At 33.4% G+C, this 23,113-nt stretch overlaps 4 protein-coding genes across 7 annotated transcripts; 1 reads left to right on the plus strand and 3 right to left on the minus strand.

The window, feature by feature from the left end:
* Positions 1–2,588: 2,588 nt before the first annotated feature.
* On the minus strand, positions 2,589–5,755 carry LOC114412924 (mitogen-activated protein kinase 7). Of its 4 annotated transcripts, none has more exons than XM_028377037.1 (4): positions 5,737–5,755; positions 5,265–5,385; positions 4,342–4,768; positions 2,589–3,574 (listed from the first exon to the last, which is right to left on the minus strand). In XM_028377037.1, exons 3-4 carry the CDS (start codon positions 4,762–4,764, stop codon positions 2,891–2,893), a joined length of 1,107 nt encoding a protein of 368 aa, XP_028232838.1. In that variant the 5' UTR covers positions 4,765–4,768; positions 5,265–5,385; positions 5,737–5,755; the 3' UTR covers positions 2,589–2,890. The 4 variants fall into 4 exon arrangements, with proteins under 4 accessions (XP_028232838.1, XP_028232836.1, XP_028232837.1 ...); XM_028377035.1 differs by having other exon boundaries at positions 5,606–5,745; XM_028377036.1 differs by lacking the exon at positions 5,737–5,755 and adding an exon at positions 5,718–5,736.
* An 8,772-nt stretch (positions 5,756–14,527) lies between these two features.
* Positions 14,528–16,822, plus strand: LOC114412925 (tubulin alpha-3 chain). The gene is made up of 3 exons (XM_028377038.1): positions 14,528–14,949; positions 15,031–15,739; positions 16,238–16,822. Exons 1-3 carry the CDS (start codon positions 14,622–14,624, stop codon positions 16,548–16,550), a joined length of 1,350 nt encoding a protein of 449 aa, XP_028232839.1. The 5' UTR covers positions 14,528–14,621; the 3' UTR covers positions 16,551–16,822.
* Positions 16,823–18,327: 1,505 nt separating this feature from the next.
* Positions 18,328–19,670, minus strand: LOC114412926 (ethylene-responsive transcription factor ERN3-like). The gene has a single exon (XM_028377039.1). The coding sequence runs from the start codon at positions 19,520–19,522 to the stop codon at positions 18,767–18,769; it is 756 nt and encodes a 251-aa protein (XP_028232840.1). The 5' UTR covers positions 19,523–19,670; the 3' UTR covers positions 18,328–18,766.
* A 1,268-nt stretch (positions 19,671–20,938) lies between these two features.
* On the minus strand, positions 20,939–22,921 carry LOC114412928 (pentatricopeptide repeat-containing protein At5g44230). The gene has a single exon (XM_028377041.1). It carries the CDS (start codon positions 22,885–22,887, stop codon positions 21,034–21,036), a length of 1,854 nt encoding a protein of 617 aa, XP_028232842.1. The 5' UTR covers positions 22,888–22,921; the 3' UTR covers positions 20,939–21,033.
* Between the last annotated feature and the right edge of the window lie 192 nt (positions 22,922–23,113).

The raw sequence follows: 23,113 nt of genomic DNA on the forward strand, positions 1-23,113 counted from the left end.
ATTGATAAACTATCATTTTGCCTGCTTATCTATCGGATTTGGGAAATTTTTGTTATGTTTTCTAATATTTAATGCTTCAATTTCACTTAATTTTTCTCATTAAGCGCAGAAGGATAAATTTCACTCACAGTCACAGTCATATATGAGATTCAATATAAAATCATATATTTTAATTGGTTTTTTTTAAAAGATTTTATTCCTCATTATAATTGTATTTCAAATTAATACCTTGAGTAGATTTCTACCAATTTTTTTTTCATATTTTAAGTTATTTCAAATTAGTTATCATATTAATTAGAATAAAATATTTTATTTTATTATCATTTTCAAATATTCTATTAAATAAAATGGCATAATATAAATGGATTTATATTATAATTTTGTATTATGAAGAAATGAGGACAATTTTTTCAAACAATTTTATTTTAGTCAAATAACTAAAAAAAACATGTTTATATTGTCTTTAGTGTGTTTAAATCATCTTAATTTTACTGAAAGTTAGTCCTTAATGAGGTGATTATCATTTTGTTTCTTCTTATTATGCAATGGTGTTTAATAGGATTTTTTGTTATGAAAAATTTATGTGAATTAAATCCCCGGGACTCATTAAGTTAAGACAAATATAGTTTCAATAAATACTTACTAATATACTTACATATTATTTATTAATTTTTTTTACATTAACAATAAAATTAAAATTCATATTTTTATGGGGATATGAATTCGTTTTTCACTAACTAAACCAGTGTAAGACTTTGTCATTAGTAAGCATTCTTCAAATACAAGTTGCTTGAATAAGCACAGGCTCTTATATCTTATTTAGGCGCATCAATATTAAAAAAAGTAACTAATAAAAATTAATATGATAAAATATGAGGATGTATAATTATTTATGAGACCTATTTAATAAAAAAATTAAAGTAAATATTTTGCTGAGAAAAGTTGCTTAAGTTGTAAAAAGTAAAATTTAATAATATGTAATGATGGAACTTACTTAAGATATGAGAAAAGTAATATATATATATATATATATATATGGTTGAAGATGCTCCTAGCTTAGTTTTAGATGCAACCTGCAAAGGAACTTTTTGGAGAGAGAGAAAAAAAGAAGTGATTTTTTTTTAAAAAAATTAATCAATAAAATTATGTAATGTTTATAAACAAAAGAGTAACATATTAAACATGTGTAATCGTCTTAATCCATATTTTATTTCTTTTATATTAAAAATTAAATTAAATATTTATTAAAAACAAAATTTTTGTCTTTCCATCTCTTTTCTTCTAAAATTTAATTCCCAAAATGTTGCAGGAAGTTTATCAGTGTGGCAAACATATCCTTTAAAGGCTAAGCCAATCAACAAAAAAAAAATCCTTTAAAGGCTAAAGCTTGACTCCCATTGTGAACTATTTTCCTGGAATCCGACTTATAAGTAGAGAAATGATATACACACTCCCACTACAGAGTAAACACTCTATTGAAATTTGATACTTATATTTTTTTTTCTCTTTCTATTAATTTTTACATGACAAGTAATCTGAGTGTTATTAATTTTTTATCGTAAATTTTCTCTTTAGAGTATATTCTTGGGTTAATTTTTAGTCCAATTACGTTTCTCTCTTCGCCATCTTTCTCTCTCTAGGTGAATGCGAGCACTAACTGTTGATGGATCTTTTTTCTCTTTAGTAACATGGGCTTATCTTAAGATTTCCGCACACATATTCGCATTTCTGGGGGGGGCGGGGAGACAGTTAATTTCATTACCATGTAAATTTATGCTAATGCTGAATATGAATTTATATTTTGGGATGAAAGGAAGGAAACAAAAGGCCAAAAAAACTACTACTGAACTTGTCACCGACTACATTAGCAGCAAGATGGATACAGTGGAATACTCCAGCCTACTCAGTTCACTTCCTCTGAAGTCTACATTAGCAGTTCAATGTTTGTCAACTCAGCAACCAAATGTAAAATGCACTTCTGAGGTCTTTACATGTTTTATAATCTCCTTACTGCTTCTACTTCAAAATACTATTACACTCCTCATAGGTCACATAAAGTTCATAAAAACTATAGTTGATTTTTTTTTATAACTTTCCCTTTCAAAAAACGTGCCTATGATACCCGGAATGATGAACTTTCCATGACACTCTGATGCATTTTCCGATATTGATGCTGTACCGGTAAAGCACAAGTACAAGATTTTCAAACCTGTGGTAAGTGCCACAATGCAAGTGCCACTGATACTAGTCCCTTAGAAATGAAGAGATTGCAATGTGAGAACTGCAAATCAACTAAAGAGGCATTTGAAGGACTATATTTAGGGATATGAAAGTGATTTATGACCTTTCTATAAATTATTTTCAACATATTTCGATAAATTCCGTAGTTAAGCTTGTGAATAAGATCTCGAATGAAAAGAAGTACTTAATTTTATTGTTTATCTAAACACATTATAAGAATCTATTGAAGGTTCTAAAGCTATCTATCTGTCTGAACCTAAACACATTTGGTTCAACTGAATCATCCCACGATTGAAAACCAGGTAGCCGTGTCATTTAAGGAAAACATCATCTCGTAACCATGAATATATTTGAAAGCACAAATTGTCTTACTCTTTTCTGTTAAATTTTAGGAAACAACTGATGAACAACACTAGTTCAAATGGGTTTTTAGCCGAAAAACCAAAAACAGTGTGCATGGCTATATACAAGTTACAAGATGCCATTATCCTTGTGGAGACGTCAAATTAAAAAGGTTCTAAAGTAATCTCGTGCAAAGTACAAAATTCGGTAGTTAAATCCTTTTAAGATTACAGTTTATCTAGGGAAAATCAGAACTATCCCTAGAGACAAGCAACAGGACTAGAAAGCCTTTGGAAGAATTAATAATCTATGCATTGGTAGAAGCAGCTTCAGGATGATAATGTAGCATCTCATTCCACATCATTTCCCTAATCATCGGTTCTCCCCAATGTTCATCTATGTCAAGACTGATGGGAACCTGAGCAGGAGGGTTGCACCTTGGATCATATAGGCCAGCCATATACGGGTGTTGGAGAGCTTCCAAGACAGTAATTCTCTTGGTTGGATCAAACACAAGCATTTTTTGCAACAAATCTATGGCTAATGGATCTGCTTGTGGGTATAGCTGAGAGAAGTGTCTGCCTCTAGTACAGGGCAGTGATTTGATAAATCTCCTGGCTTTTGCATTGTCAATAAACTCAAGATGAGATTCATGCTGGCTTCCAAGAACGCTTATAATTAGTTTCAGCTGGTTGAGACATTCAGTTCCAGGGAAGATTGGCTTTCTACCAAGAATCTCAGCAAAAATGCACCCTACTGACCAGACATCAATAGAGGTTCCATAATTGTCACAGCATAACAAGAGCTCCGGTGCACGATACCAGCGAGTGACAACATACTCTGTCATAAACTGGCCATCAACTCCATTAGTTCGTGCAAGCCCAAAGTCACATATCTTCAAATCGCAATTGGCATTGACGAGCAGATTCCCAGGCTTCAAGTCCCGGTGAAGAATGTTTGCTGAATGAAGATATTTTAGACCTCGAAGGAGCTAAAGTAAGAGTATATGGTTAGTATCATTCACAAGAATAGCTAAAATATGCAAAAATTAGAAGCTCAAAAAGAATCCGTTAACTGCTTTCTACTTGTAGATTATTATTTGTCAATTCTGTTCAACATTCTACTACAAAACTCATAAAAATGAAGAAAAGATAGTGACAAGAATAGTCCATAATATGTTTTTTTCATAAGAAGCTTCATCATTTAATCAAACAATGCTAAGGTCATATCAATCTCCCAATTTGGGCCAATGATTTTCTTTGTCTAGTACCATGGCAATATCTAGCCTGAAGAAGAGAATACAGACCCCTTCCCTAGACTTAACTAATTTACAGAATGATAGTATATGTTACTTCACCTGAAAAATCATGGAACTGAAACACTAAATTCTTTGACTCAGGAAACATAGTCATACATTCAAACTAGAGAATGTAAATCCACAACTCAAATTGTCCCAACTCCTCAAAAACAGCCAGATGATATAGTATAAGAATGCATGAAAGAGGATATTCAATAATTAATTCATTTTTAAGTTGTATGTTAATAATTGAAAATGGGGAATTCACTTTGAAGCATGGCAATGCCAATTAAACACTGCAAGAGTGCATTGCAACTATACTTCAACCCCCAACGAAATCTCCTTCAAATGAATATTTTATACATTTCTGCAAATTCAAAAAAAATTCACAACCACAGAGGTTTAGAAATTAGAAAGAAGAGCTGAAGGAAAGGAAAACTCCATAACAAACTGGTTAGTACCTGAAACAAGAAATATTTGCAATGATCATTGGAAAGTGGTTGAGAGGACTTAATAATTTGATGAAGATCTGTATCCATGAGCTCGTAGACCAAGTAGACATCTTTAAAACTTGTTCTGTGGATTGGCATCATAACATCTTTCAAAGCAATGACATTCTCGTGCCGAATATGTCTAAGCAGCTTCAGCTCCCTTAAAGTTCTCAATGCATCAATAGAATTCTCAAATATATTACCAATCTTCTTAATTGCAACTTTCTCATTGGTCTCCCTGTTGATGGAAGAGCACACCACGCCATATGCTCCTCGGCCTATAGGCTTGATTGGAACGTACTTCGTATCAATCTCAAACAATGTTTGCCATATTGTATAATAATGCTTCCCCTTAGGCTTAATTCTGTTGGGGGGTTCAACTAAAGTAGCCATTTCCCTGCAAATTAACAGCAACACAATATATTCTCAATAAGTGAACACACACAGGAGACTAATAATAAAACTCACAACAGTAAATTTATTATTATAGGCATGAATCATGCATTTACTAACTGTGACAAGCAATCACAGTCTGTTAAAGCTGGTATCAAACAAATATCAGAGACACAATGCATATATACATCCACTGGTATTGTTGCAGGATAAAGGGTGAATCATTGGATACTTTTTTATGCCATGTTAGAGAAGGTTCGAATCAATTCTTACTTGCTATTTCTACATCTGGGTTTTGATCTTTTGATGTCACCTTGTCTCTTTTTAGAACCTATTCTCACCAAGCCCATCTTTTTGGACATCTTTTTTTTCTTAAAAAATAACAAAGATTCAATTTTATCTTTCCTCTTCACCTGATCTCAGCCTTCAACCCACACACACCCCAATAACAACGAAACCAAATCAAATTGATTCCAAAAGAGTGAGAAAAGCGTTCATACCACAAAATTCAGCTTTCATCCCAGCATCTCCACTTTCCTTGCAGCTCTGACTCCGAGGCACCAAAAGCGAATCCAAAGATGAAGAATCCCTCCTCAATTGATGCAGCTTCAAGTAAACGTTCTGTACAAAAAATCAATTTTGCACAGCTCAAGCAATTATCTATAGAATAGAGTGGGTAATGGATTGGATTTCATATCATTTCAAATCTTATCATATAAACAATAATAAATGTTCAATTTAATCGAGATCAGGCTAGAGAAGAAAAGGAGGCTATAGCCATAGTCATCATATTAATAAATATATCATAACGTATCCATATAATAATAATAATAATAATTACCTAGGCATAAAGGCATAGAATAGAATAAAATAAAATATCAAAGGAGGGTTTAGTTTAGGGTATGGTTGGGAAAGAAGAAAGTGAAATAAGCACATTAACATTTTTGACATACGGCATACCCCATGACTCACATGAGTCATGACGACGACCCCAACCCACACGGCATTATTATTGATTGGGTTTGCTTTGCTTTTCCCGTGAGAGAATGTAAAATACGACAACGTAAGTATGTACTCTATGTGTGTTTGGCCTTTGGGAACTATAAATCTAAATCTAAAATATAAACGTGTCTTGCCTTTTTTCTTTTCCACGTTAACGTTAACATTCACAGATTTTGGTTCAGCCGTTTCGTCTTAAATTTCATTATTATTTTCATTCAGGTGCAAACAAATTGGCTAGTTTCCTTTCAACTCAACTAATCTGTAGAAAATCTAACAAAATTATTCGGTACCAACCCTATGCTTACAAGTACAACCAAAAGCCATTCATTGTTAACTCGGGCAGGGAAAGTGCGTTACCTCCTCCTATTCTTGCCCGTCACCGGCTGCTACCTAGTGTTATTTCTATCCATACATCACTCCTACTTTTTATAGTTTTTTTGGTGAACTTGTGATTCCAAGTCTAATATTTTGAAGAGACTTAATTAAAAAAAAAAGGATAAAATATACTTTTATTCTTTTATCTTATAAAAATTTATTTTGATTTTTTATCTTTTAAAATATTTAATTTGTTTTTTCAACTTTCAAATTTGAATTTATGTTGTTCTTGTGAAATGATCATTTTTTTTATTATTTTGGAACACAATTTTCATTATAATTATGACTAATTCAATACGTAATGTTTTAACTAAAAATAGCAAAAAATGATAATAAAAAATTGTATGAAAAAGTCTCACAAGCAACTAGAAAATAAAAATCTAATATCATATTTTTTAATTAATTTTTTTGATTGCTCGTAAAATTTATTTTTCATGCGTGGTTTGACATTGCTGCAGTAGTTGAGTACTTGAGTTCCATAATTTTGATATAAGTGAATTTAATATCACAAATTTTATATCTTGAATCACTAAAAGAAGAACTAAAAATCATGTTTCAAAATAAAAAATAATCATTATTTTGAAAGGAAAACATTAACTTCAATTTAAGTCTGAGCCCAATGTAAATACTTTATCCATGTAGCATGTTAAAAAAAATTGTACATGAGTTTTCTAAACAAAGACATTCTATTAGACAATTAGTATGTTATAAATTTGACTTTTTATTCTGTAATGAAAATGAAAGGATTAAAATCATGAAAGGATTAAAAATGATAAAAGTATCGAAACGATAATTTAGTCTAATCTAAAAGTTAAAAATTAATTGATTGGGCTTGTTCAAATTGAAAATGATAAATTTTACAACTGAACCAATTTTAATTGATTTGGTTCGGATTATAATGCTTATTTTATTGCTCATAATGGATTGTTAATTTATATTATTTTTTTATGGTTTTGCTGGCTACAAAACAAATTCAAGTGCTTCACGAAGCTTTTTCAACTTGAACTTCAAGTTCCTTCTTTTTTTATAACAAAAGTCTAACTCAATGAATTTTATTAATGATCAAATGAACAATACAATGGGAAACATAATAAAAAAAAACTTGGAAACCAGTATAAGATGGAGCTACTTTTGCCATTACAACATCAAGATTCAAGACAGTACTCTCGTACATTCAGCTATAATGAGGCCCAAATCAGAAATATGAGAAAGATTCCTGTTGACTTTATCAATAATTCCTTAGCATCAGTTTCAAAATCAACATTTTGCAACCCGAAAGCTTCACCATCCATAACTGGCATACATGCATGGGGTTAAGCATTCGGTCCTGGAAACACTTTTTATTTTGGCAAATTAGTAATGAGCACTAGCCGATATATATGCAAATGGTAGTATCCAAGAAATTATGTTGTGATTAGTGAATCCCTCCCTAATAAATATTAGCCGATAAAAACAATTTCTATCTTTAAAAGTGCCAAATAAAAACGATAGTCATATTCCTTCATAAGAGAAACGATAGTAATCTTACAGGAGAGAGAGAGAGAAAACGTTAACCAGTATCCTTTAAGAAATAAAAAAATAGAAAAAATTGACATTTAATTTTACTATTGTAATTTTTAAAAATAAATAAATTATTGACTAGATAGCTATTTTCCTACTTCTCCGTTTTTTTTTATCTAGTTTAAAATTCTAGCATATACATTAAGAAAACGATCTTTTCATTTGTATTAAAATTATTTGTAACTTTTTAATATTCTTTATAACTCTTTTTTATTATTTTGAAATTTCATACATTATTATTATTATTTATAAAAATATAATTAAAATAACAAAAACAATAATAACAAATTTCATCTTAATGTATTAAAATAATGTATAAATATAAACAATTTTTTCCTTTAAAAGAGACATATAAAAAAATATTATATTATTATATAAATGTTTTAAAATAAGTGCATATTTAGTTTCATGTTGAAGAATTGATTGAGTTCAGAATTAATTGTAAATATATTTTTATATATTTGCTGTTAAACAAGAATTTAGGATTGATTTTTGGTCTAAAATTAAATATGACAACTTTAAATAACTTTTAAATTGGATCCAAAATTTTATATTTTTAATTTTAAATTGATTTTATAATAAAAAAATTAAATATAAATCAAATTACTCAAAATTAATTTTGTCAATCCTCCTCATGCTATATAATTGTCATTAATAACAAACCCACACTTTGGATTAATTGGGGGCAGAATCCAAGTTTCGATTGATGTAGTATCCACACTTCACGAGTATAGTAATAAATGAAAGTAGAAGGGGAAGGATAAGCAATGGTAATAGCGTCTGCATTTGGGATCAACCTGGGCTAAAGGCCATCATGATATTCATGAAATTCAATGCTTGTCGTATGGATCTTCTTCATCATTTTTTCTGCCATCATGATATTCATGAAATTCAAAAAACACCTTTGCTGAATGTGACGCATCAAGATCAACTCCTTTGAAAATTTTAAAAAATGGTAATTACTCAGTTCGGACAGCTTATCTTTGCATTATGAAATCCATCATCCAAACTGACCATCTCAAGGAAGCAGGTGATTGGATGCAAATCTAGAACCTTAAATTTCCTCCCAAAATAAAGCATTTTCTTTGGGGGATCTTAAGAGGTTGCTTGCCAACAAGAATCAGATTGCAAACGAGAGGATTCTCATGCACCCATGCGTGTCCTTTTTGTGCAACAGGTTTTGAGAATGAATGGCACTTGTTCTTTGGATGTGATCATGCAATTTCTATTTGGCAATTATCTGGATTTTGGCCTAAAAGTCAGCAGAAGGTATTAAGAATCTCTCTCTCTCTCTCTCTCTGAAACCAGCAAATTTGGGAAGAAACACAAATTCATCCACAAATATCTATCTCCATATATCTCTTCTCAGTTCTCACACGAATGGAAGCTTGCTAGATGAAACATGTTTCACACACCTACTGCAGTCCAAAATCACGAATATCACAGCTGGTCTCCTCCCCAACCAGGCTCGTTAAAATTAAATATAGATGCTGCTATCTTTCGAAACACACTACACTTTAAATTTGGTGCAGGGATGTGTATATGAGATGTTCATGGCAGATTTATCAAGGCAAGAGCGCAATGGAGCATTGGAGAACCAAGTCCAACAGAAGTAGAAGCATGGGCATTGTTACAAGGTCTTACATGGGTTCAGCAGCTCCGATACCAGAACATTATCATTGAGCTTGATTGTAAAGCTGTTGTCGATGATCTAATGTGCTGCAATGGCAACAAAACATATGAGATCATTTTTATAAGGAAGCTAAGATAATAATATTGTTCATAATTTAGATAGATTGTCATTGTCTTTTTCTAGCATCCAATCTTTTGATCATATTCTTAGTTGTATTCATTGATTTTATTTTGAATGAAATGAAGCCTACACATTCTGCACATGCGTATAAGTATCAGGCCACGTGGGTGCCAACTAAGAATTATGTGACTATGGGATTTACATCTTGGATTTTAATAAATACAGTTCTATCATGACTCATATGTGTCTCAAAACTTAATAATGGCTACCAACATTGGATTTTCATATGGTGGTATAAATCAAGCCGATCATTCCAATATTTGTTTATCAGTTCAATTATAAAAAGAAAAATTACATTTTAATTTCTTATAATTTGACTTATTCTCTGTTACCTGAACTATAGAATTTGATATTTTATCATCTTATGTTTTGTTTTAATTTATTATCGCATTGATAATTTAGTACATTTTATCTATTTTTCTAAAGATTAATATATTTTAATCTCTCGACTTTCAGTTCAAAAAATAGTATATATGGAAAAAGAAAAAAAAAAGTTGAGCCACTAATAATGGAGATTTATATAAAAGATATTTGCTTTAAATTGTTGTTTTAACTTTTAACTTGTTCAAATGACAAAGATCATGAAATCAAAGGCATCAGGCCAAAGTTTTGCAAAATCTTTTCCCGAAAGCTCTGCTCATGACACTTTTTTGCTTTTGGATTTTATTTATTTTTCCTTTGTAATTTTCATATCTTGTATAGGAATGACCTGTGTGCCTGTAGTTTTTAACCTCTCTTGCATAACTACGAACAGTGACATTGAGTGTACAATCATGAAATAATGGAAGAGACTTCTAAAAATTTCATATTAGTGTGGGATAATGCACTTCATGTTATTGTTCGTGTTCACGAGCCTCGATGCTCTTGCCTTCTGCACTCTTTCATTCTTTATTTTATTTATAATTTCTTATCCATTAGATTGATCCAAGGGTCACCATTTCCCAATCATTAACTACAAAATTTCAGCCATGAGATCAATCCAATGGTCTACAAAACAGATAGAGAGAAGCTGGAGACAGCCACACTGGGGAGAGATTCAAAATTCAACGGATTAGGTTAAGCTAAATCTTAGTTGTAATATCTTTATTAGTTAAACAACTAACAAATTATAAAGAAGGTATCTTTAGAGTCATGGTAAGCTTTCACTTTTTTATTTTCAAAAAATAATTTTAAAATAAAACATGCCTTGTAAAATGGAGATGAATTGCTTTTTAAAAAAAAAAAAAAAAACTCAATTTAAAGAACCAAAGCGATTCTGTCTTTTCATTCTAAGTTATAAAAACAAATAATCAATTCTCTTCTTTCTTTATTATTTTTTTAAAAAAAAATCCACACATAACTATTGTGGTTCCCACCCCAGCACCATCCATCTATGATCAAAGCCAAAACTTGCTCTCCCTCAAAAAGTAAATATATTTCAACAATTTTCTCATGCATGATTTTTATTGTTTTTAACATGGATTAAGGTATTGTCAAACTATCACAACAGTACTCATTCATAGAAGCATATGACCCAAAACATCACAAACACAAATTCACCTCTTTTGAAGCAAGATTCAACTACCCATTAATTCATGCATCCATACTAACAAATTAATCATGTTCTTTGAAGCAAAATTGTGTATTTTTTAAGAAAAAATATTTTTTCATTTTCTAATTTTCTATAAGTAAACAATAATCAATACTCATAAGGGATTGACTAATAAAATGAAAAAAAAAGTTGTTACAAGAATATGTATTGTACCAAAAATCACAAAAAATGTTTAAAATCATTCTAATTTCTTTACATTTTTACACTAATTTTAGAATAAATTACACTGATCACTATTAAGATTTCTTAAAATTAGACAAACTTTCACATTTTTTTACATTTACATTAGCATGCCTTATATGAGAGTACGGTTGTGTATATTTTTAAAACATCATCGAGGATTGTTGTAAAAAAAAAGAACAAGGATAAGTATAGAAATAAATAAAAGAATGGGAAGTTTGTGTAATTTCTCAAAACTTGAAGGATAGTTAGTGTACATTATTCTTAGTCTTAAAATGTTAACTATATTTACTTTTTTTATTTAATCCTTTTATAAATTATTAAAATAATTAATAATGATTTTATAAAAAGCATAATAGTATCGTTCATTATAAAAATAATTAAATTATTTTTACTGGATTTTTTAAATCTTATTTTGAAAAATAATTGAACACAATATCCTAAAATATATTTAAGAGATTGATATCTTTCAATAGATATTTTTTTATATTAAGAATTTGGGATATAACTCATAATCATAATTATATGCTTAAGGAATAAAAATATTATGTCACACTATGTTTTTATAAACAAAATTTAATTTTAATTAGATTTTTATTTAAGTGATTATTTTGAAGAGTTAAAACAAGAAGTATTAAAGAACTTTAAAAAGCAAATATTTTTAAGAAATAGTAATTTCTTAAACAAAAACTGTAACATAAATGGCCTAAATATACTCTTTGACCATTAGGCTTGAAATGGTAGCAGTTACTAAGATGCGTTTTGTTTTATTAGTAAGGTTGGTGTTGGAATTGAAGAAATAAAGATATTTTTTAGATGCAAGAAGGAGGAAACTGAAAACGAAGCAAGTAGTACTAATGTGGTGTGGTGTGGTGTGGTGTTATTTTGTTTCATTGTCTGCTAATAATTGTAAGCATCAGTAATGGCCAGTGGCTGCCACCACATGCCCGCCCTGCTCCACCAATCACCAATCCAACTTCGCTTTCTTAAATCACATCCACATAAGGACAATTTCCTCATATTTTTTTTATTTTTAAACTTTTTTTTCTCATAGGAATGTCTAACTATTTTCATATTTGAAAGTCATTCTAGTCTTCAAGATTTAAAGATCTTAATTAAAATTAATAGTTTGAAGTCTAGACGGAATGCCGTTTATTGATAATCTATTTTGATTCTCTATTAATCAATATTTTGAACTATTACCATAATTAAAATGAATAGTTTCAATTCTAGACGGAATGTAATAGTCTTTCAACCACTATTTCATAAAATTATTAGATTTTTTTTTATGCAGAACACTCGAGTTAATAAAATGACTTGGTGAGGATGAGAGTAATATATATAAGAATACATTTAAAATATTTATTTTATACATCAAATTAAATCATGTTTTTAAAATAATTCAATGTTATTCTATTTTTTTAAAATATTTGATAGTTTAATTTTTGTTTTAAAAAATTACATAACTACATATTTCTTTTGCAACTTATGTAATACTAATAGATAGAAATGTTTAAATCCTATCTTAAATTTTAAGAATCTTATTTAGTCAATTGATTTAGATATTTTTATTTAATATCAATTTTTAAACACATCTAAATCATCTCATTATCACATATATCATTTATTTTTATTTTATATAATCAACACAACTCTTCTCCCCAACTCGACAATTTTAAAGTTTTTACTAAACGAGTTCTCTAAGTAACCATGCCATCACTTGCAAATAGGCCTGATACTTATTGTATTTCTCTTTAATTCTTAGCCAAAAAGAAAATCCCTTTAATTCTCTTCACCCCTACAACTGCATCATTGAAAACATGTAGCCATGTTTGGATGAGAATTTTATGATCCCTCGGGGAGAACTTTGCTCTTTGTTTTTTTAGTTGGTTGTTCTTCATCAACTTTAATATTATTCAACCTGAATTAGTACAAAATGGCGGACCTTGAGATTCTCATATGCTATTTCATGTTTCTTTTTACTAGATTGCCAACCATTAGTACTATTGAAGTCCCATGATTCATGTTGACCTTAGTTCGTGGCGATTGAAACATAAGAAATTGTTATAGAAAAATAGTTTTTTTACAGCATGAATAATTAGAGTTTATGAATTTGGAAATTGTCCATACTTAGATGTTTTGTCAATTTTGTAAACGTGGGAGATTGTAGTAAATTTTAGATTAGTAAGAGATTCATAATTTTACATAAAATTTTAAAAGAAAATAATATTAGATTAGTTTGGATTTATTGGGTGAAAATGACTAAAAAGATAGGTAAGGATTTGGGAGGAAGTGAATAAAACTTTTCTATCTGTACAAAAAGAAGAGAGTCGGAGTAAATAATTTTGCCTAATGAAACTTTATTAAAAGATTATGCTTATGATGGATAAAATTAGTTGATAAAATTAGTTGAAAAGTTAGTTAAAAACTTAAAAATTAATTGGTAACTAAAAATTAGAAATTAAAAAATTAATTTACTAAATTATAAGTGTCCAATAAAAATAATGGTTGAAGTAATCGAACACTGTAAACTGAGAAAATAATAAATTAAAATTGTCAATTCTCATTTGATTATATTTTTCATATAACTCAAAATTGAAATATACAAATAATGTAAAAGAATTTTCACTGATTATATTTTGATCATATAAGTCAAAATTGTCAATTCTAGTAATAATAAATTTAAAATTCAAATCTAAAATACTTTTTAGTTACTAATGGTATTTGATGATAAATTTTTGACTTTTTTGGATTCATAATTTTTTTAGACTTAATTATCAATTTGGTTCCTAAATTATTTTAAATGATTCATTTTAATCTTCAAGTTCATAAAAATAAGTAATTTTAGTTTTCAAATCTTTAAAAGGTTGAATTTTATTTTCAAGTTCTCAAAAATAAATTAATTTGGTACCAAGTTATTTTAAAATAATTCAATTTTTTCTCACATTCTTAAAAATTTTGAAAACTTGAGAAGTAAATTGAAAATTTTAAAAATTTTGGAATGAAATTGATTCATTTTCAAGAATTTAAGGATGAAATTGAACCCTTAAAAATTTTGAAAATCAAATTAAATAACGTGAGAGCAAATTAATAATTAAGTTTTGACTTTAGTAAAACGGATAGAAAAAAAAAGTAATTGTGCATGCAGGTGTGAGATGCGGAATGGGGGAGTGGGGTCGGATAGGCTGGCGCCAAACGGGCCGGATTCTAAAGATTTATCAAATTCCCCTTTGAAGCCTTAGGAGTATGTTAAGACTTGAGAGTGAGAGAGAGAGAGTGAGAGAGAGTGTGAGATAGAGAGAGACGCTTCGCAAATCTCAATCGAATCTCAGAAAAATGAGAGAAATAATCAGCATTCACATAGGTCAGGCCGGGATCCAGGTCGGAAACTCCTGCTGGGAACTCTACTGCCTCGAACATGGCATCCAGCCCGACGGCATGATGCCTTCTGACTCCACCTTCGGTGTAGCCCACGACGCCTTCAACACCTTCTTCAGCGAAACCGGATCTGGCAAGCACGTCCCCCGTGCTGTCTTCGTCGACCTCGAACCCACCGTCATCGACGAGGTCCGCTGCGGCACCTACCGTCAACTCTTCCACCCCGAACAACTCATCTCCGGCAAGGAAGACGCCGCCAACAACTTCGCCCGCGGCCACTACACCGGTTCGTTCCTCCCTCCCTCCCTCCCTCCCTCAATTTCAATTTCAATTTCTCTGACCTAATTTTTATTTTCCCCACTTTCAGTTGGCAAAGAGATCGTAGATCTGTGCTTGGATCGCGTCCGCAAGCTCGCCGACAACTGCACCGGCCTACAAGGCTTCCTCGTCTTCAACGCCGTCGGCGGTGGCACCGGTTCCGGTCTCGGATCTCTCTTACTCGAGCGTCTCTCCGTCGATTACGGCAAAAAATCCAAATTAGGGTTCACCATTTACCCTTCCCCACAGGTTTCAACCGCAGTCGTTGAACCCTACAACAGCGTCCTCTCCACCCACTCCCTCCTGGAACACACCGACGTGGCGGTCCTCTTGGACAACGAAGCCATCTACGACATCTGCAGGAGATCCCTCGACATCGAGAGACCAACCTACACCAACCTCAACAGGCTCATTTCCCAGATCATTTCGTCCCTCACCACTTCCTTGAGGTTCGATGGTGCCATCAATGTGGATATCACTGAGTTCCAGACCAACCTTGTGCCCTACCCTAGGATCCACTTCATGCTTTCGTCCTATGCTCCGGTTATCTCTGCCGCCAAGGCCTACCACGAGCAGTTGTCGGTGCCGGAGATCACCAATGCCGTGTTCGAGCCCGCCAGCATGATGGCCAAGTGTGATCCAAGGCACGGCAAGTACATGGCTTGCTGCTTGATGTACCGTGGTGATGTTGTCCCTAAGGATGTCAATGCTGCTGTTGCCACCATCAAGACTAAGAGGACTGTTCAGTTTGTTGATTGGTATAATTTTCTCTCATTCCCGATTCAATTGTCATATTTACTCTCATTTACTAATATACATCACTAGATTTGTGTTTGAAAACTTGTTTGAGTTGTGGAGACTATAACTATCAGATTATCTGTGAACATGAACAAACCCCATCCGGGATCTGGAACCAAACATACAAGTGCATGTTTGGTTTCTCACATTGAGAGATCTAATATCATATTGAAATGCTAGTTAACATGATTTTAGGGAAATGTTCACTTGTTTGGTCTCTCACATTGATGAACTGATTCTGGGTGTAGAATTGATTTTAACTTTTAGGTTGAAGCAACTTTAGGTAGTGTTTGCATTGGATCAGAAATTTTATAATGAGATTTGCTATTAACTTGCATTTTAGAATAAGAACACACTTAAACATGATTCATTTCACTTAAAGATCAATTCTAATTAGAATCAATTTTTCCGTTTTTGATCTAACACTGTGAATTTGTTGTTGTTGTTGATTGTGATAGGTGTCCAACTGGATTCAAGTGTGGTATCAACTACCAGCCACCTTCTGTTGTTCCTGGTGGTGACCTTGCTAAGGTTCAGCGTGCTGTATGCATGATCAGCAACAACACCGCAGTTGCTGAGGTGTTCTCTCGCATTGACCACAAGTTTGATCTGATGTATGCCAAGAGGGCTTTTGTTCACTGGTATGTTGGTGAGGGTATGGAAGAAGGGGAGTTTTCTGAGGCTCGTGAGGACCTTGCTGCTCTTGAGAAGGACTATGAGGAGGTTGGAGCTGAAGGAGCGGAAGATGATGAGGAAGGAGAGGACTATTGATAATCGAAGGCTTTTTTTTGTTATCAATGTAATTGTTTCCGAGTTAAAAGGGTATATGCTTCGTTACATTACCCTGAACCATTATTGTTCGTTCTTTTTTGTTTTTGCTCCTGCTGTGTGATATAGTTCTCCATTATTCAAACTGTGAAGTGATCAACATTATGCTTCTATTTGGTGGTTTAGGACCTGTTGTTTGCGATCCTCAGTCATGTATTCAGAATTGTCCATGTCAAAAGTTGATTTCTTATGTTTATCTCGCAAATTTTACCGGATTTCCCGTTTTGATTATCTCTTTATGAACCGTGAAAAACGTACCCCTCGTATGTTTTTTGCAATTCGCTTCATTCTGGAAATCGATATGATTATTTTGTGATTTTTTTGCGCTTTTTAAGTTTATTATTATCAGTGTTGGGTGGAAGTTTGGTGCAAGTGCCAAAACTCGTAAAAACTATTGCAAGCAAGGCTATCTGGAAAAAAGACATTACTAAAAACTAGGAAGTATGAATACGGATGTTCCAGATAACAATTTCGGAGTATGGAATTGAGGGAATCAGAACCTTCAGAATGAACTTGAAAACGCCTGATTGGGAAGTACGAAGCTGCGTTTGGTTTGGCCTAAATATGGAAAAATGCATTGGAAAATAAACTCGACATGGGTTAGAAAATAAATGTTAATAAGATATCTGAGCTTAGTAAAATTTGTAGTAAACACTTTTGGGAACTAAGGAGCTCTGCTCAATAATATTTCATTTAGTGTGGTTTTTTAAGCATCCCTCAGTTGTTTTTCAATACTGTAATAAATTCACAAAACCATGTGACTTTGGCAGGCGTTACTTCGATTGAAAATTTGTACTTATATTACAAGTTTGGTTGAGATGATTCTACATATAAATTCCTTTTTTCAAAATTCAACTTTAATTGAGATTATTTTAATTAAAACAAATCAAGATCATCCAAAATCAAATTTGCAAAGTCACTCAAACACACGCCTTTCAAAATAAGATGCGAATGAGGCTAATAGGATGAAGTTGTCGGTAGCAGACTTAGAAAAGTTCCAGTTGGTGTTAGCAAAAAAAAAGGTATCATTAGTGTTAATGTGATATAACCGGTCAAGCTCAGGCGCCCACAAAGCCCCATTCTACGGCATAAAAATTCAAGAGAGAATTACTGCAGATCTATTCTTTAAGTCAATAACTATTTGGAACGGTTATTTGATTCTTCAACATAATTATCGTGGCATGATCAATTATTCCAAAAACTTTAAGCGGTGGGACCATTCTCAATCATACTTAGCAGTTAGCAAGTCGTGGGTCCTATCCTCGAGGGAAGTGGGGATGTGTTTAACTCCACCAAAGACTCATTTTTAAACTTCTTACTATCTATTCCAGACACCTCATCAACAACGTGGGTGTTGATCACAACGTAGGTGGTTGGATTTGACTTAGTAGATATAGGAGGTTAACTCCACAAACCCTAGTCAATCCCTCGGGTTGTAAACAAAGCATTTATTTATTTTATAGTAGTCATTTGTTTATTTTAAGGACATTCATATTTAAACATTATTTTCTTTTACAGTATTTTAATACTTTTATTATACATAACCCACTAGGACCAGTCTAATATTATAGGACAGGGTTGAGGTAGCTTGTACAAAAGTCTTAAACAAAAATACTTGTATTATACATGACTTGATCACAAAATAATATGGACCCACAAGTGAACCTAGCTAGGAGATGCACTTATATGTGTGTGCAGAAATTATTTTAAAGGTGATATATAACACAAAAAAGTAAAATACATCTTAATATCCGTTTTCATCTAATTATCCAACCATAAGGAGTGGGATTGAATATATTGTAAGCACTAAGTACATTTATAGAAGAATGAAGACTGATATATAGTGCGTACACATTTGACTTCACACATTAGTCTTCCTTATTATACTGAGATGGGGTGTGACTGTAAGTGATCACGAGCTTGCAAAATATCCAATGGGTTAACTTTGAGGAGTTGAAAAGAATTGTTACACTCTGGGCAAAGTACCATTGTACCGAAAATCTTGTTACTGATTCCTATAAGCACTTGGTGAAGCAGAGTGAGTTTAGAAATTCAATGGTCTTGACTCTTGGTTTATCCTCTCAGGGAAAATGACACGGAAACAAGGTAATATTATACAAACTATGTTTTAAGAAGAGATAGGAAGATTAAGATAGATATCAAGTGAAGCAGAAAAAGTGGGAGAGAGGATAATTGACATCATATGCATACGTATCCTCCTCATGGCACTCATTGGTGGCATATCCTGACAATTGCCTTTCTGCATTCAAACCAAAATCATCTTTTGATATTGGCAATTCGTTAATCCTTTGTTGGGCTAATGGCCAAGAATAATCAAACTGCGATGTATTTGGTGTGATACCCGTTGAACAGTTGATCATATTCATATCTAGTCCATACGGGTTATCACAGACTTGGTGGTTCTGAACCAAAAACAAAGACTTACCTTCACTACTACAAGCAGAGTAGTTTTCCATAACCATGATCTTATTGATGGCACTAACATTTGGACTAGCTGAAGTATCAGCACCTTGGAAAGTGGAACTTATCATAGAGGATTGCCTTTGAATTTGACTTTGACTTTGACTTTGATTTGACATGGCTTTACGATCAAGGAGGTTTCTGAGTTTGAGAGATATAGGAGAATTTGTAGCAACGCCACACCCTTGAGTAGAAAAATTGGTGCGAGTGTTTGAACCTCGAAGGAGGCATGCAGCTTCATCATAAGCTCGAGCAGCTTCCTCAGCAGTTTGATAAGTTCCAAGCCAAAGCCTAATCTTCTTTGATGTGTCTTTGATCTCTGCTGCCCATTTCCCTGAAGCCCTTTGTCTCACTCCTACAAACTTTGGCCTATTCTTGATCTTGAGTTTCTCACAGAATCTACCCTCCTTGGCCCTTTGGTTTTGATACTCCATACTTATTAATATGAGGGCAATCAAGTTAGAGATAACATAAACATATATATAGGTACATGTGAGAGGCTTAGGAAAATATCATAGGTTAAATTTAATTTAGTTGGCTTAGAGTAGTGGAGAGCTCGTATTTTGTTTCTTGTATCCTTTTTATCTAAAATCTTAGAAGTCTTAGCTAATGCCTAAACTAATGTGGGGTTCGTATTTGGCTTGTAGCTGTAGTGGTTGTCCTCACCTCATGCCTTAGTTCTTTGGATTGGTCAACCAAATTGAAACAAAGTTTAATTCGTGATGACCACTTACATAAAATGTTGTTTTCAGGCATATAAATTTTAATGTGCTCTTGCAGTTGATCACTTAATCCTATAGATTTTTGTACAAGGCACCCGCGCGGTGCATGTGGGCTTATTTTATAGAAAAGTAAAAAGAAGATAAATGTACGTTTTTTCCACCTTGAAATCACACCACTTATATCTCATAGTCGTAGAATGTGACATATGACACTCTATCTCAGAGCCTGCCACGAGGTTTTAAATTTTGTTTTGTCTCAAAGTCTGCATTCGTGTTTACAATTCTAAAAAAGCATTATCCTTGATTATGTGTTTTCTTCAAGCACAATATATTTCGTGATAAAATCCGAATCACTAAGAACTGTAACGTGCATTTGAAGTGGAACCTCCATGAAGCCATGTTTCGGTCTTGAACAATAATTGGTCATCACATAAATATGACATATATTAGTTGTCTCATTACTGGTGGTTGACTTATCTGTGGGTTGGAACATTCTCCTTTATTTGTTTTTTTAAAAATTCAATTGGCCTCTAATTTTTAAAAACAATTCAATTAGCTTTTTTTATTTTTAAAAGTTTCATTTATGTCTTTTATTTCTTAAAATAAATTTAATTTGGTTCCTTTTTTTTTCATCTACTTAAAAAAATTAGAAACAAGATCAAATTTAATTTTAAATAAAACCTAATTAGAACTTTTAAAAATAAAACGACATAATTGAATACTTTTAAAAATTAGAAAATTCAATTGAATCTTTTTAATAATAAGAAGATGAAATTTAACTTATTTTAGCTTGTTTCTTCAGTATCTCTTTACTCCTTGCTTTCTATTACTAAGCATTGCTTTATTTGTCATTATCAATATAAAGTTTCAGGATGGCACAATAAAGGTCCATAATCAATGCAGTACGGTTTCTCTCATTCCCCAATATAAACTTGTATAGATACATTGATCATGTATCTATACAAACATTTGCTTTGCCGAGGGCACAAATTAGTGTGGTAGCTGGCATCACTTGTCTTCCCTATCCATTTTTAACACTCTTCAATAATAAATTGAACAACCCTGTAAGATGAACAAGTATGCAGTTGATCTAAAATTTCAACAAAAAAGTTCTTTACAAGCCTCTAATTCATCAGAAATGGAAAAGGGCCCTCTCACTTCAAATTTTTTCTTCCAACATCAATATGTCAACTTTTCACCCGCATATGGCTATATAGCCTCGGTCACCAAAAATTACTGCAAGAACAAGCACCATTAAGAAAGTGGTGGAATCTCGTGTTATCCCTCACAACAATTTTTCTTCCTGTAACTTTTGACGCTCCACACATTACAATATGACAATCCTCACATATCCTAAGGTTCTTCATAATCTTTATAGTGGAACCAACATCAGTACTCCGCAATCCAAATGCCAAAGCTAGTTTTTCACTATGAGCCATTAGTAAAAGCCTCTTCTCTCTATCATTAATACCGTATGGCAGCGAACTTAGGTTTGGCTGGTATCCAATACCTTTCAGCCGTTCTAAAAGATCATTTAACTCCTTCTTTATCTCATTAATTTTTGGATGAGTCACATCACCAGCAACGAACTTGTGAATCATACCATTTTTTGCTTCAACCCAGCTCCACCCTGGAATTTTTTTCAAATTTTTCTCTCTCAGCAATTTCCTGACCTTAGACACATCATCCCATCTTCCAGCTGATGCATAAGTGTTAGAAAGCAACAAATAATTCCCTATGTTATCAGGTTCAAGCTCAAATAAACGCTTAGAAGCAATTTCAGCAACGTCAGGGTTCCCATGGACGTGTGATGCTCCAAGAAGTGCTCCCCACACAGCTCCATCGGACTCCATAGGCATTGTCTCAACAAGCTGAAGTGCCTTTTCCAAGTATCCAGCGCGGCTAAGAAGATCCGTCATGCAAGCATAAAGCTCTGCAGTTGGAGCAACACCATAACACTTTTCCATGGAGGCAAAGAGCTGCTGCCCTTGGTCTACCAAGCCTGCATGACTACATGCCGTAAGCACCCCTACAAAAGTAACATGGTTTGGTTTTACCCCGGTCTCCAACATGTCATAAAACAACTTAATAGCCGCACGAGCTCGGCCATGTATAGCAAACCCCACAATCATGGAACTGTAAGAAAACACATTTCTTTCACTCATTCCTTTAAAGACATCATATGCCTCCTCCACATTACCACATTTTGAGTACATGTCTATCAAAGCCGACCCCACAAGGACATTATCTCCTACCCCAAATCCAGAACTCTCAGCAATGTCCCTTATCCAGTTAGCATACTTAGACGCACCCAATTGAGCACAAGCAGATATGACACCAACCAAGGTAACCTCATCAATCTCCACACCCTCATCTCGCAACCGCCGGAAAACCTCCAATGCATCCATCGGCATGGCGTTCTGCGCATAACCGGTAACCATGGCAGTCCAAGTCACCATATCCTTAACCGGCAACCCGTCAAATAAGTCCCGTGCGGCCCTCATATCACCGATCCTCGTGTAAGCAACAATCAGCCCGGTCCAAGAAATGACATCCCGTTCAGGCATTTCATCGAACACCATGCGCGCACAACGCAAAGACCCGCATTTGACGTACATGTCGATAACGGCATTGTTGACGTACAAATCAGAGGAGAAGCCACCAAGCAAGAGTGTCTGAGCGTGAAGCTGCGCCCCCAAAGCGGAGTGGCGAACGGCGGCGCAAGCGGAAAAGAGAGCGGAGAAGGTAAACGAGATGGGACTGACGCGTCGTTTCCGCATGGAGGAGTAGAAGCTCAGGGCTTGGGAGAGGGGTCCTCGGAGAGCGTAGGCGCGAATGAGAGCGGTCCAGGCGAAGGGGTTTGGGGTGTGGAGCTGTGAGAAGAGAAGGCGAGGGTAGGAGTGGAGGGGGACGTGGGGGAGGGCGGTGACGAGGCGGAGGAGCTTGGTGAGTACGTAGGAAGATTGCTGGAGGTTCTTTATGTAGATTTGGGCGTGGACTTCTTTCGCCTGATTCAGGCTGCTGCATCTCTCCAGGATTCTCACCACTTCCCACTCCAAAACCCTTCGCACAACCATGCCTCAATCTTCTTCTTCTTTTTCTTCTTCTTAGACTGATCAAAACAAATATATTAAATGTTTTATGCCTAACATAACTATATCCAGAAGTAAGAATTGTGGTAGGTGTAATAAAAGGACCAGGTGCTCAATTTCAATTTTCAACTCAGGCACATCACATCGAAGCTTGGAAATTGTTATAGATAGTGCGGACTGTGGACCACCCCATTTTTTTTTTTTTAATATT

This window comes from Glycine soja, chromosome 5 (genome assembly GCF_004193775.1).
Source record: "Glycine soja cultivar W05 chromosome 5, ASM419377v2, whole genome shotgun sequence".
NCBI lineage: Eukaryota > Viridiplantae > Streptophyta > Magnoliopsida > Fabales > Fabaceae > Glycine > Glycine soja.